Below are 15,729 nucleotides of genomic sequence, written 5' to 3'. Positions count from 1 at the left end.
TAAGCCATGAAATCTAAAAAAGAGTTTTAATTGAAAATAAACTGACGATATCTCAGGAAATTAAATGTTCAAGTGAAACAGTTTCTGTATCACAATAAGATAAACTGCAAAAATATTTCAGAGGTGTAACACTGAAGATACTGAGAAAGAGTAAACTGAAATATTTAGTAAGTAGAAAATGCATGTTAAAATCTGAATACTTTTTTGAATTAATTTTATTACCGTCTGACTCTACTGTTGGGGCTTGATGTCACCTGTGTACTCAATTTTAAAGGTAACTTTATTCATTGTTATTATTAAACTAAAATCTCCAGCATGGGGAAGTGGGATGAGCTCGACTTTTCTTGACCACCCCTTGCTCGAGGTCAGACCTTTCACATGCTGGGAACCCAACACCCTCCTGCAGGTCTGCGTCCTCATCCCCTGGAAAGAGAAGATGGTCCTCTGGGATGTGAAGATGCAGATCCTCAGTCGTCACCAAGAACTCAGCAGTCTTCAAAACTCCACTGCTCTCTGACACCCCCTCCTTGGAGTTTTGATGTCTCCCAGGAAGTGACGAATGTCGAAGAGAACCCGGGTCGCTCTGATCCTTTAACAGTGACAAAAAATCCTCAGCTGGATGAACTGTCGGTTCTTCAGGATGTGGAAGATTCCTTAGGGACAGGTTGATGGGCTGACGGACTGAGGCAGCCCCCCCCCCCAAAAAAAAAGACTCTGGAAGTTCAGTAGAGCAAAGCAAAAAAGCATAAGCAGCATGACGCTTTATCCACAATCATAAATCATAATCCTTTTCCATAGCTGGGGGTCGTCAAAGGGGTACTGGAGTTGTCGGAGGCAACAGGAATTGTCCAATTTTAAAACTGCAGTCTTTGGGCTTCCTCATCAAAACTTACAAAAGCGCTGAATATCCAGGACAAGTGCTGTGAACATCAGGATGAAACAGTTGCCTGGGAGGAAAGTGTTGACCCTTCCTCTTCCAGGTGTTGGGTGTGACTTCAATGCTTTGTTGCAGGGTTGATCTTGGTGGTTGTCTATGACGCCACTCCCTCCTCACGACTTCAGCCCCTTTTCCAGTTTAATCCATCCGTTTGTGACAGGAGTTCTTCTTTAGCATAATCCAATTTCTTCAGGGACCTCCCAGTCAAAGCCTTGAAGTTGTTCTTTGAACAGCAATCATCCTGTAATAGTGCCCAGTCTAACACAGGATGGCATGTTGCTTGATTCTTGCAATGTTCTGGTTCACTTTAGCTAAGAACTGGCTTGAGCACTGACCTCGTGGCCCCCTTTCTTCATCAGTAGTACTGTTTTGCAGTTCAGTACTTGCTTCACAAAATCCATTCCGTTGAATTTCAGCTTGATCACCGTGGCTGCAGGCCGATCTTGAGCTTTAATCCAAACTTTCTGCCTTGTTTTCAATGACACTGTAAACTGCAACTTCCCCTTTTCCTCTCTGGGCAAAAAAGAACTGCCTTCGCCTCCCTGCTTTCCGTGACGTGAACGGAGTTCCTCTGCAGAGGAAGACCTGCTCTTCTACAGCTGTCACTGTTACACCATGTCCATCAGCACCAAGAGGTACTCCTCAGCTCTCTTTTCTATTATCCATGGGGCCTACTACATCCATCCAGACTGAACCCCCGGGTAATGTGCTTGTTGATGAACAACCCTTCCATCCGCTGCCCTCGGCGCCTTGCGTATTGACCACATACTCAGTCTCGCAGTTGCATCGGACGGTCTGAAGGGATGTCTAAAGGTTTTGTTCGACCAGTTCCTCACGTGTAGCCCCACGTTGGGCGCCAATTTTGTTGTTGCGCAACACCCCCCCTTCTCTCTCACTCTCTATACTTCCCCTTGTCAAAGGAGGGAGATGTGCTACCAGCTCTCCGTCTAACGGGTGAATTGAGTTTCCTAAATCTGCCGGGATTTACCCTGTCCAGAACTGAAGTAAACTCTGTTTAAGCTGGCGTCGAGAAAGACTAGCCTGGTTTCTGACGACCTCCATCCAGATGTCCCACCCTTTCTCACCCTGTGAATTAGCCAGATTGAGCAGCCTGCAATCAACTAGTTTCACAGAGCACACCTGTTAACAGTCGCTCTTTCGCTTTATTACAACTTGCACTTGTTACTGAACCAGGTTGGTTTTAGTGACTCGGGCGAGACCCAAGGGTGTTGTTTCAATTTTGGGCCAAAAGCAACCTATAAAACATTTTCCACTTTTCCCTCCTAGAATCAAACTTCATAGCTATTTTACAACCATCAAAGAACTTTAAGGTGACTCATTAATTGAATGTCCGCATCATCTTTTAGATTTTCTTAATATTAAGCATTTTATTAGTAAGGCAATTTTGCAAGGGTCAGTACAGCTTAAATCAGTAGCAAAAATAATCAAATAAGTAAAATCAATAATCTAGCCTATCTTTCCCTAATAGGGTTAGGGTTAGGGAAACTTTCAGAGAGACGAACGGAGTTTGGCATCTTGAACCCCAGAACTGGCCTGATGATGAAGGAGGTGTTGCTGCAGCAGGAGGCTCATAGCGCTGGTCGATGAGGGCATACGTCCCTGCAGGTCTGATGAGCTTCCATCTCTGCTTCGATGGCGAGGTCACACAGGACTTGGGTGCTGGCAGGAAGAGTACTGACTTAGAGCAGCAGGTCTCAGGTCCTAGAATGACTTCCTCTTGTGTGTAGCAGTCCTCAACTTCTTGTCGAGCTGCTCTGTAGCTCCTTTCTCTTCGTCTCATGATCTTTCTGGTCCATTGAGATGTAGACGAGCTGGTCTCATGTGAGGAACGCACCAGTTCTTCCTCTTTGCCTTGGTGTTTGCCTTTGTCTTCATCTTTGACTTGGTCTTTGTCTTTGGGGTCTGAACCCAGCTGGTGAGAGAAGTGCAATTTGAAGCCAGATGTTGCGGGGCTAACTGGTTGGTCCCCATGTGCAGAACAGTCTTTGGCTCTGTGGCCCCGGCTCTTCTTCAGCTGCAGAGTTCTTTGTCCATCTCAATCTTGGCTCGAAGCTGCCTGAAGGATCAAACCAAAGATTCCTCTTTTGCACCCACCTTGTAAAGGGTTTATCCACCCTTTTGGTGCATTTGCATTGGCTAGTTTTGTTGCTGTGTCTGTCTCATTGGCCGACTACTTGGACCGATGATCTCATATCCATCACCGTCTTGGAGACATTGTAACATGATGTCTGTTCTAATGACCCTGAGTTGCTCAACAGTTCTCCTACATCTGTTGCCTGTCCAACCTTTTCTTAGGAAAGTTTAAGTTCAACAATAAGGCCTTGGTCATCTCTGCTCTCCCGTCAGTTCCTCTTTCCCCCTGACTTTTCACCTACCATCTACCTCCAACACAACATCAGTGACCTTTAATTACAGTTACACATTTTACATCATTTCAAGTTCAATGTCAAAATCACATTTATGACCTTTTAATTTCTCTGATTTAGCATTCATTTATAACATTATAATCATTACTTATTAGTTACTCTTATTATAATCATAATGTGAGTTATTACAGACATTAATGAAAATCTAATTATTTGACACCATGTTACAGTTACTTTCACCTGTAAGTATTTCCACAAGTGTAAGAGAGTAAGTGCAAATATTCTTATAATCAAACTAATGTCAACCACTGGTTAAACCAATATTAGTTATTGGCTTATTTCTAAGTTATTATTATTAATTTAAGTATTTTACTCTGGGTTTTATCCAATTACTCAAAATGTTTAGATTTTATTCTTTAAACCTTTAGTGCTTTGAAATAAGGAATAGTCTGAACTATTTTATACACATGCAGGCTGGAAGCTTTCTTCCTCTTTCTTCAGGAAACCTGTTATTCCTGTTTCATGACTCTCTTTCTGCCTGACTATGATTTTTTATGATTAAATAGAAAAAGGTAGAATTAAAGCAAAGTTTGCAGGACACAATAACAACACACACAACCAGATTAATTTTATTACAGTCTGACTCTACTGTTGGGGCTTGATGTCACCTGTGCACTCAATTTTAAAGGTAACTTTATTCATTGTTGTTATTATTAAACTAAAATCTCCAGCATGGGAAAGTGGGATGAGCTTGACTTTTCTCGACAAGCTGAAATCAATTTAAACCACTAGCCGACACAGTACAGTATGCAGATTATCTGTACTAAAAATAATGCAAAAAAATGTAACATAGAAGAAGAGGTATTAGTTTCAAAACCAATAAATAAACTGACTTGGAGAAATATATTTAGCCAAACACACCCAGACCCTAAAAGCAACACTTCCTTCCCTACCTGGCCTTCTCTGATTCAACACTTGCTGGTCTCTCCATCCTCATGCTCTGATCGTCTCTAGCAGCTGGAGGAATCAGTAAGACCTACAAGCCTGTCCTGCTTCAGCTGCACTCTGCTGGTTATACTAGGATGGAGAGTTAGGAGAACACCAATTTAATTTAATATCATAACACAGCAAAAGGCATATTACATCTAATTCGGAATGAAACTAAGTACAAGACGCATACACACCAAATAATAAAAAACACAGAAATCATGTGAATACCCTCCTTCGGCCTGTGACCTACCAGCTTAGTTTTACATTTTACATCTGGATGAAAAAACATTGCCTCCCCTCCTCACAACACTGATTATGTGCTTGGTAAATAAATCATCTGCACAGTCACTTGACGTGCGGTGCAGATTAACGTGAATCTAATAATATTGGTGTAACCATAGACATAATATAAGCATAGACGCCTCATGGACCGCTCCGGCGCAGGAAATACGGCGGCCATCTTGGAGCGGTATACCCTCCTACTTTGCTCAAGCAAAACAGCAGAAGATGCCTCAGCACTGAGGGATATTGTTGTTCTGATCGATGGATTATTGATGCGAGGGCTCCACAGACAACATTTCACAAGTAAGATGGACATATTATTGTGTACATATTGTGATTAGAATATTATTTTACTGTATTTATGTCCACCGGCGAGATACCAGCTAATATTAGCTACAGTGCTTGGTGTAATACGGGTTCAGCCCCGCTATGAAGGCTAACTGAGATTCCGTAAATCTAAAAACATTTATTATTCTCTAACATTGACTTAGATTATCTGACACAAGGGCCTATATTAGAAATGAAACAATATAACACATATTATAAAACTTATGTGTTATAACATTCACCGGCAAAGTTTACACAGGTGGTAAAGAGTATTATTTATATTCTTTCACTCTGTCAAAAGTAAGATACATCCTAAATCTTCCGTTTTTGTTTTGAAAGTTTCCTAAAGACACGATGTGAGGAAGAAGAGGGAGAAATCTATAAAGAGAGACGGATTCACTGCAGCACGGATGAATCTCACATCGGATTTTGGACCGTGTGTTAGCTTTAGTGGCTAACACACGGTTAGCTACTAAAGCTAACCGAGTCGGATTTTGGACTCAGCCGACGAGTCCAAAATCCAAATATATATATATATATATATATATATATATATATACACACGTTTATATATATAATTCAGTATTATTTATTTGTGCCATTATTAATCTTTATTTATTAGTGTTTGTATAGTTATATAAATATATATTGATATTACTAAATTATTTATTAAATACATTATGAACGGCTGTGTGCTTTGTAATATGCTCTTCATACATCGATATCAGAATATTCCATTCCTATTCTATTGTTATAGCCACTAAGCATATTTAAATATGATGAACTATGTATTAAAAACATACTTAAAAAATACAATTGTTTATAAATGTTGCTTTGATAGATGTTTGAATATGGTTTACAGTAACAAAAAAGTGTGTTATGATCGATTAAATCCGCTGATACGTCATTGTGCCTGTTAAACACATAACGCTGACTGGAGTGGAGTACCGCTCCAAGATGGCCGCCCTAAATCTCGTCAGCGACAATAGGCGAGAGCGGTCCATGAGGCGTCTATCCTTATATTATGTCTATGGGTGTAACTATCTGCTGTTTTCCCACTTGAGCTTCAATGCTAGTTAATACACACACACACCCACACACACGGAGGATTACACAACAGTTTTTAACACATATTTCCTCCAGATATATTTGGTATTTTCCACGCTTAAAGCCACTCGACAGAGGTGCGCTGGTTAACGAATATTACACAAGCCTAGTTTATGAACTTTACCTAGTGCTAACATTAGCTAGCACAATATGCTACCGGGGTCGCAGCAGACAAAATATGTGACTGTCGTCATAAGTTGTGTAAGATTTCTTCTTTGAAACATGGTGGACACTTTAGAAGCTGCTAAACGGTGTAATTTTGTGAAGATTACTTACCATCACATTCTGTGTCCCGTCACCGAAGCCCTGCAGTTCGGGACGGAGTTCTGAGATCTCAGGGAGTCATCCGCTTTAGGCAGCGCTAACCAATCGGAACACGTCTTACATCGCTCGTCCTTAAGCTCCGCCCAGAATGTTCATGTAAGCTTCGCCAAAGCAAATAAAGTTGTATTTAATCAAGAAACGTTGAGTTCAAACAAAAAACAGGAGCTTCAAAAAAAAAAAAAAAAAAAAAAACTCAACCAAAAACTTAGGCTGTCAACCAAAAAAATCTGATATGCAAAAATAAAAGTTTCAAACAAAAATTAGTGATTTCAATTAAAAAAAAAAACTGTTTAATTTTTTTTGTTTCGTAAAAAAATATTTTGACTGTAATTGCAGAATTACATCCTGATTTCCAACCTCCCATTCATCAGCAAAAATAAAGATTTAAAGATTTTTTTGTTTTAATTTTTTTTGATTGAATACTACTTGTTTGTTTGATTTTTTTTTTGATTGAATAATTGTGAAACAAATCTAACTCCATAATAATGATTTACATTCAAGTGAATGTAACCATGCAATAACTTACTGTGCGCCAAAGCACATGAAATGCATCTGCAGGATAATCTCATTCTAACTGAAAAAGAAAACAAGGCTGGGTCAGCAGATTAACTCCAAACAGGTCAGGTTAGATTATTTTTAAGGTGATTAAGGTTTGTAGACAATCACCTGTATGAAAGTAACTGTGCAAAGGTGAGCCGTGAAATTGTGGAGCGTTCTGGATCTGATGGAGAACATCACCAATGGAAGGATTCAGAGGGAACGATTGGTCATTGATCTGTTGGGAAATGTTGATGGTGGTTTATTAGCGTTTAGATTAATCCACTGATTATCCTGAAGCACTGAGCAAAACATAAAGATCTGTGCGGTACCGGTTCCGGTCCAGCTGCAGTCATCCTACAGTGGAGCTGCCCACTTTGTGAATGAGCCGTTATGGACAGAAAGCCTCTCTATTCTGTAAATGTACAACTTATACACATGATTTCTCTAATTAGAATAAGCTTCCACATTCCCACTCAAAGGACTCTCTGACATGCACTCTGCTGTTCAAACAGGCATCTGTACTTGGGTTTCTTAATTTTCTTTTTTTTTTTTTTGGGGGGGGGGGGGGAATTTTTTCTTTAAAATTTATTTTTATTTTTTGTGAGGTGACCTTGTGCCCTGAAAGCGCCTTTTAAATAAAATATATTATTATAAATACGTATACTGCTACGACAAGGATGTTGCCATGGTTTATACTTATTTACATATGTATTTATGGGTGGCGACAGGACGGACCAGCAGCTGCGCTCAATTTCACACAAATTGAGTTGTACAAAGGAAACATGTGGAAATATGTGCGAGTGTGGCTTTTTAAATCTGATTTTTTTGTGTGCCACACTTTTCTACATTTGGCCATATGCACACTTTTTTATACATGAAGGCCCAGATGTTTTTTCCCAGACTGTAAAAACAGCAGTTATCAAACTACTGATAAAAAAAGAACAATCTGGACAACTCATTATTGCAGAATTGCATCCTGATTTCCAACCTCCCATTCATCAGCAAAAATATTTATGCTGATGAATATGTAGCAGGATGAAGCCTGACCCAGGATTGGGGACATCTGGCACCCTATTACCTCATAATGGGTGGATAATGGGAGATTCTCTCACCTGTTTTCTTTATGCCTGCATTTGGTTGGGCTTCAGTAGGAAGGTCGCTTGGTTAGCTTGCAGTGGCCATAACTCTAACATCAGTAAGTAATGTTTCTCCTCCTGTATAAGCTCTGCAATCTGTTAACTCCAATTGTTTAAATTTAGAAACTACTGAAGTCTCCTGCTTGGTACTGGGGTGTGGTTGTAATTTACCCTCCCCAGTTCAGCTTGGCAACATAAAACAGGTATGTATTTTTTTATTGCACCCATGCAGTTCAATATCACAGAAATGACAACTATTTATTTATAGAAAGTACTGGCAAGCTGATTCTGCTGCTGTTGGGCTGGAAGGGGCTCTCAGGTCGGAGTGGAGTCATCCAGCTCTGACAGCTGGAGATCCTGCTAATTTGTTTCTTTTATTTTCTGTTTTGTTTTCTCAATTTGTTGTTTGGTTTCTTAGTTTTGTGCTTTTTGTTTATTTTGGGTTATTGTACTCTGTGTGGCCCTGAGCCTTGCTGCGGGTAGCAGCCTTTTTTTTTTCTTTTCATTACTTGATTAAAGCATTGATTTTTAATGTCTGGTTATGTCAGATGTTAGGGGTAACCTCATTTTAGCATTTGTTCATGTCTAAATTGTACTGTCTTTCTTTGTTTTGATTTTGCTTTGTTTAATCCCACCCTTTTGTCTCCAGGCTGAAAGCTGAAGGCAGTGGGATCGTCCAGGGGGAATGAACCTGTGTGCTGTGCAAGTGACTGGTGTTGGGATTTTGTCACGATCCAGTGTCTGTTCACAAGTGCTTGGGGTGATTTATTTGGGTTTATTTTGTTTTAGGAACCAGTTCCACACATTTGGACTGCCCTCCCCCTGCTGGTAGACCTCAGTACTGTTCACTTCCCTTCCCATTTGTGGTTCTTTAAATTTTAATTCTCTTAAAACATGGAACAATAAAGTAACTATTTTGTTTGGTGGAATAATGTATTGTTTTCATTGGTCACAAATCTTAAGTGCCTAACTGGCGATCTATTTCCTTGGGTTCAATTCCCAACGTGGCGTTGCTGACACCTTCTGGTCACTCTGCTTTGGAGGGCAGAGTATCAGATTCATACCCCTGTGCTGTCACAATCACACCTTTGTTTGTGGTGCACTAGACAGTCATTACTCCTCCAAGTGATCTTGTGATGGCAGTTTACTTGCATTTTAATATTTCTGTTTTCCTTCTCTTACCTGGATTTGATGATTTTGTGTATACTGTTAATCTTATGGTAAAACTATGAAGAGTGAAAATGGTTTATTTGTAACATGTAAAGGGAGGCAGGTGTTGCACTAGCACCGCCACACCAGCAGGGGGGGGGGGGCACACATGTTCGGGATAGAGACCGTTATTGAGTTTTAGCAGAGTAAGTAGAGTTCCTGGGGTAGGAGAGCGATCGTGCAGTTAGTGGTATATTTTGTTACCGCAATATATAAATAAACGTTCAGCTTCCGAAGGAACCTTTGACTGTCTCTTGCTTGCCGCACCACACGCTGTGGACCACAAAGGGAGTTGACCCTGAAGTCCCCAACCACTTCAGCCTTGGAGCAAGAGGGAGCTCCCGTGTTTCTCCCACGAAGCTTGGAGGTTCATCAGGAAAGGTTAACACAGGGATACCATACCAACTTTATTTATAAAGCACTTTAAAACAACCAGAGCTGATACAAAGTGCTGTACATCAAAACACAACATAACAATAAAAAACCCCTAAAATAAACCCTTACAGTTTAAAAACATACAATTTAAAACTGGATCCTGCTGGAGTTGAAAGCCGAGTAAAATAGATGGGTTTTAAGACGAATTTTAAAAGTGGTATAAAAGGTATAAGCTGAGTAGCTTCAGCCTGCACCTTATTGAATTAAACACATGGATTATTTTTACTTGACCTTGTTTTCAATTTCTTTGATATCTGGAGAGTTAATTTTAACAATAGTGGGTGTGTCTGAGAATTTCAGATTGAATAAACTAAACTAGTAATATATAGTTAAATGCACAGAATATTTCTCCTAGGCTACGTTCACACTGCAGTGTAAAGTGACCCAAATCAGATTTTTTGCCTTAATGCGACCTGCACCTGATCGTTTTATGACAGTTTGTACAACACAGATCTGATTTTTACAAATGCAACCCAGGCAACTTGGACATTTGGTTCTAATTTGTTTCTGATCTTTTCAAATGTGACCTGTGTCTGTACGGGCAGGTCGCATTCATTCGACCTGAACGTCATTGGTACTCCACAAAAGTCACTATTCTGCAATCTGATACGTGGAAAACGTTAGCAAAACATCCACGATTTATGTTCGTTACGGGAAAAAAATAAAAAATCGGAGAAGTCATGTAAGTTTTGCAAAATGTATGTAATATCAATGTATGTATGATCGCCTGATAAATAAAAAAAAGGAGAAAAAAGAAAAACATCCACCATGGTGGACGATAATGAGCTTTAAGTTGTTAATGCGATGGCTCCGGTTGGACAACAACTTTAAAATAACCAGATGGGCTCCACCATGAGCATCCATCTTTACTACCACAAACACTGAGCACTCTCTATGTGACGTTCCTGCTTCCTCTACTGCGCATGCGGGTCACTTTTATGTCGTGTGTGATTCACATGGAGGATCGCATACAAGTTGCATATATTTGGAATGTGAACAACCAAACAAAACAAAAAATCTGATTTCATGACACAATCGGAAGTGAGCATTAAGGCCTGCAGTGAGAACGCAGCCCTAATGTGTCAAATACCTCTTAAGCACAAAAAGTGCCTCAAATTAAACGATAAAAAGGATCAATAAGGCCCTAATTTAATACAACAGTAAACAAAACTAAGAAGCTAAATGATGAGTTTAACTTTGTTTGTTCAGATGAGCAAACAGGAAATGGAGGAAGTTTAAGAATCTTAAAAATTGCTTCAGCAGTCCAACAGATGAGATTATGGTTTTATTTATGAGATTTAAAAACAAATGACACAGTTGAGTATTTCTCATTGAAACTTTTGGAGAACAGTGTTAGTCATTAAGAATGGCACCCGTTCCCCTACTCTCACAGATGAATCTGAAAGTTTCCAAAATGTTTCTTCCTTCCCAGCACTTTGTGGCTGGTTCACCTGGCAAATGTATTACTGCTCCTGACGATGGGGAATCCCACCCGCTTTTCACCTTAAAGTAGCTTTAAGACAGAAACATGAACCGTCTGAACATTAATAACATAAAACATCTCCACACCTGTCGAGAGCTTTACTCCAGTGCCAATGCTGCACCCTAAATGTCCTTGTTTCTTCAGTTGACTACTGCTCACCCCCCACTTGCAGAGTGTAAGGGGGTGAAGAAGAGGCTGACCAGCGTCGCCACACTAGTTAGCACTCAGAGCATTGGGAGAAGGCAGAGGAGCCCAATTTTTCACATCTTATCTGTCTGATACCATGTTAGGACCAGGGGTGAAAGTAGGGGGGTACGGTCGGGTACTGCATACCCCTAAAAGATTTAGCAGGGTCACGCAGTACCTGCTAGAGAGGAGCGGCTGTCAGCTGTAAAGAATCAATGGGTTCACTGTGAGCTCAGTGATTCTTGAGAATAGGGACAAAACAGGTCCTATGGATAAAGCATGAAATTTGAATAAAATATACACAAAATATATTTTTTTCAAATATCTAACTAAACTAACCTGGGTCATGTGAGCACAACAATGTATATTTTTCTTTTTTTTGCTGAATATTTTTTTATTTTAAACATTGTAGTCGGTGGATGATGCCTGTAAAAGCCCTTGTCCAGGAGCAGAACTCAATACATTCTTATAGTTTAAAACAATTAAAGAAATACTAAAATTATATATTATGACAATTAAGTATAAGTAGTCATATAAATAATTATAAAAGTATCGATAAATTTAATTAAAAATAATTTTTAGATATTTTCCAACTCCGTTGAAATTTGTCCTTAGTTTTTGTCAACACCGTCAGAAATGAAAAGAATGTAAAAAAATCAGGCATTATTGGGGGGCACCAGAACTTCTGAGGACCCCATGACGTCGTCTTTTCTCTTCCTTTGCTAGGAGGGCTAGTTAGCTCCGGTTAGCTTAAGTTATTCTTTAGTTTTTTCTTCTGTTTTATTCCTAAGTTGTTTGTCACAACCATGATGTGTCAACTCCATAACTGACAATTTACAAAACTTTGATGAAATTTTGCGAAATAAAAGCTTAATTTTGGTATAATGTAAAGATTTCATGGACCTGATGAGCTACAATATGGCCTCCTTCAGAATAACATCATATAAATTGAGGTAGTTTGGCATTTCGTCAACTCCGTCAGATGTCAACTCCGTCAGAGTTTTTCTGACTCTTTCAGTGAAATTGTTGTCAAATCTCACTTAATTGTGCAACTAATTCATTTTAATGTATTTTACATGAATTGCATTACTTCACATGTACCAAGTTTTTCATTTTACTCACTAGTTTGTCACCACCTTCAGTTCTGTGTCAACTCCGTCATGCACTGTCAACTCCATCAGATGGACTTTTTCTTGTTTTTTGTTTTAAATAATATTTATTTTATTTCTTGAGAAGCATTTGTCTGTAAATTGAGTAAAAATCACTAATGGGGTATTTTAAAAATCATTTTAGATTTATTTTTGTCAGATGGTGATGACAAAGTTCTGGGTCAGGTCGATTAAAAATGTAATTTTTTTTAAAAAATTCGCAACTGGGAGCCTGTACCTTAGCATCTTCATATTTTCTAAACATTATTTGTCATATTTGCATACATAAGGTTGAGAAATAATAAAAAAAAAAATATGGGAAAATTAAAACCCATTTTGTCCCTATTCTCAAGAATCACTGAGCTGTGACTGATTAGTTTTTCAAGAGCAATCTAAAACACGACTTAATCAGTTAATAAAAAACTTTTTTCCCATTTCACATTGTTTCTGAACTGTTCGTGCTTTGTTAGAACAGAGCTAGAAAGAAATATTATTTTATTTTTTTGTCATAGTACCCCCAAGAATTTAAAACTACTTTCATCCCTGGTTAGGACATAACAGTTTCAACAAATATATAAAAACAATATAACAGTTACATACTGCAGCTTTAAATATGCATATTTTTAGATAACAGTTCTTACTCAAAAGTGTTCCTACGTCCATCAAGCCATAAAAAAATATTTGGCATCCAGTGCAACCCTATCCAGTATCCTTTCCCAGGTTCGTAGTATTTGACTCGAGAGGTGACAAATATCTGTGAACAGATTTTATTTTAGACTCATAAATCTTCTTACTTCAACCAATCAATCAGTCAAGTTTATTTGTAACACATTTCAGCAACAAAGCACTTCAAAGTGTTTTATATCATAAAAACACAAATCTATAAAGTCATTGAACACAGTTAACAACTGAAGCGTCACATTTTGTCAAATACCATTATTACACATCAAAATGTTTGTTTCATTTATAATGTTTCAAAAGCAACTCTAAATAGGTGGGTCTGTAGTGAAGATTTAAAGGAACTCAGTGTTTCGGCTGTTTTACAATTTTCCAGAAGTTTGTTCCAGATTTGTGTTGCTTAGAAGCTGAATGCTGCTTCTCCTCGTTTGGTTCTGGATGCAGAGCAGAACCAGAACCAGACGACCTGAGAGGTCTGGAAGGTTGATACTGATCGCTGGTTTTCAGTTGTAATAACTGAAGCTGTGCATTGACTCTAGATCTATAACTCTAGATCTAGAAATCTAGTTCGCTCCTCTTTAGGTCCAAAGATAATAACTTCAGTTTCGTTTCTATTCAGCTGGAGAAAGTTTTGGCACATCCACACATTTATCTGTTCTAAGCATCTGTTCAGTGATTGGATGGGGTCAGAGTCACCTGGTGACATCGTGATGTAGAGCTGTGTATCATCTGCATAGTTATTTGAATATTTCTAGTGAATTTTCAGCAAAATAAATCCACTACCAATACATTAAAATCTAACCTCAAATCCACACATCTATTACACAGAAACAAAAGCAAAACTCCACAAATCTTAGTTGACTTTATGCTGAGTTTTTGTGAAATCTCTCAATATGGTACAAGAATGCTTGTTAAATTTTGTAGAATGTGTTGGCAGAACCATCCATGACATGTTCGACTCTGAGGTATGAGAGCAAGTCTTCAACCTATCATTTGTTGTTAAAAAATGGCAACGTGCAAATAGTTCAATATTTGTGACTTGTTATAGTTATTTAAACTTTTATTTAAATGAAATAAATAAATAAATAAATAAATATATATATATATATATATATATATATATATATATATATATATATATATATATATATATATATATATAAAATATATGGTACTACTTTGTGTCAAATTTTAATTAATCGAGTTTGATGGATTAAAATGCCACGCCCAAATCAAAATCGATGTTATCGCACACAAACACCTGTTAAATCTGCGTCATAAAATGCTTATCGTATAAAAACATATGTTTTGATTTAAATTAATTTCTTATCAATAATAAAACAGGCAGCATTCTGGAACATTCTCTCTTGCATCATATCAAATTAAGTTGATATCAATGTAAAACAGACAATGTTCTGGAATATTCTCTCTCTCTTGCATCATATAATTTCTTATCAATAATAAAACAGACAGCATTCTGGAACATTCTCTTTTGCATAATATAAATTAAGTTGATATCAATGTAAAGCAGGCAGCATTCTGGAACATTCTCTTTTATATCAAATGGTTAATAAGGGGTCAGGCCCTCTTTGTGACTTTTGACCCAGTTATACCAATGCAGCTCCTCCTCACACAGATAGACTCCACCCCCAACTGCTTTTATCTTCCTGCTCCTGGCAGATTACCCAGCCCACTTTTATGAATCAGCCAATAGAGATAAAGGGGTGGGATTTCTGTTTTTTCTGCTTTAAATAATTTTTCGGAGGCCCTGTCATTCTACTTGTTGCATTTGTTAGAGTAAGATCCACTTTGATCTCATAGAAAAACAAAAAAAAAATGGTTCGCATTAAAAGAGAAAAGCCTCAAAAGAGAAGACATCAGGAAACCAATCGACTACCATGTGGCTCATCTGCAGATGGACAAACCATCAGGAGACCGTGCTTCATCACTAATGCTTCATCCTCTACACTCCTGGATAGAAATCTGATCCTACCTCCATCAGCATTCGAATCCTCAATTCAGCACGAGATTCCCACCTTCCAGGACTCCAAGCATCATCCTCCGCCTGATTCCTCTGGATCACCCCCTGCGTCTTCTGAAACTCCTTCATCCGGCGTGGGGAAAAAACTACACCGCACAGTGTTACCCAGTGGGACATCGCTTCTTTGTGAGACACCAGTCTCTGTTTATGAGAACCCAGACCGCACATTGGGTGCGCCACGCAAGGCTACCTTTTTTCTGTGCCGAGTGCAGAATCCATCATGCCATGTCCTGCAACAGGAGTGGCCATTGAAACCTTTTGGAATGTCTGGAAAATGGGGATACCTTTTTCGTTATGAAACCGGAGAACTCTCTGTGTACCAGCTCGAGGAAGAAAAAGAACAACTAACAGCCTCATCAGTGACATGCAATCTGACCTACAACGACTGGGCAGTGTAAAGGTTGGCAGTTCCTCGCAAGAGAAAATCAACCCCACAACCAGAGGATTATAAAGAAAGACAAGAAGAAGAAGAAGAAGGAAAAGAAAAAGGTGAGGAAGGAGAAATTAAAGATTCCCCTC

General features: G+C 38.7%; 1 protein-coding gene across 1 annotated transcript in view; it reads right to left on the bottom strand.

The window, feature by feature from the left end:
- Window positions 1-15,279, bottom strand: part of LOC106920404 (uncharacterized) — a 33,189-nt gene extending 17,910 nt beyond the window's left edge. Inside the window, exon 1 of the mRNA XM_088013946.1 lies at window positions 15,206-15,279. Coding sequence (XP_087870072.1) covers window positions 15,206-15,279 — 74 coding nt within the window. The remainder of the gene's footprint in view (window positions 1-15,205) is intronic.
- Between the last annotated feature and the right edge of the window lie 450 nt (window positions 15,280-15,729).

Source organism: Poecilia mexicana, unplaced genomic scaffold, assembly GCF_051168715.1.
Source record: "Poecilia mexicana isolate PSO_F unplaced genomic scaffold, ASM5116871v1 scaffold_16, whole genome shotgun sequence".
NCBI lineage: Eukaryota > Metazoa > Chordata > Actinopteri > Cyprinodontiformes > Poeciliidae > Poecilia > Poecilia mexicana.
Note: the sequence above shows the minus strand (reverse complement) of the source record. Positions and strands in the feature narration are given on the sequence as shown.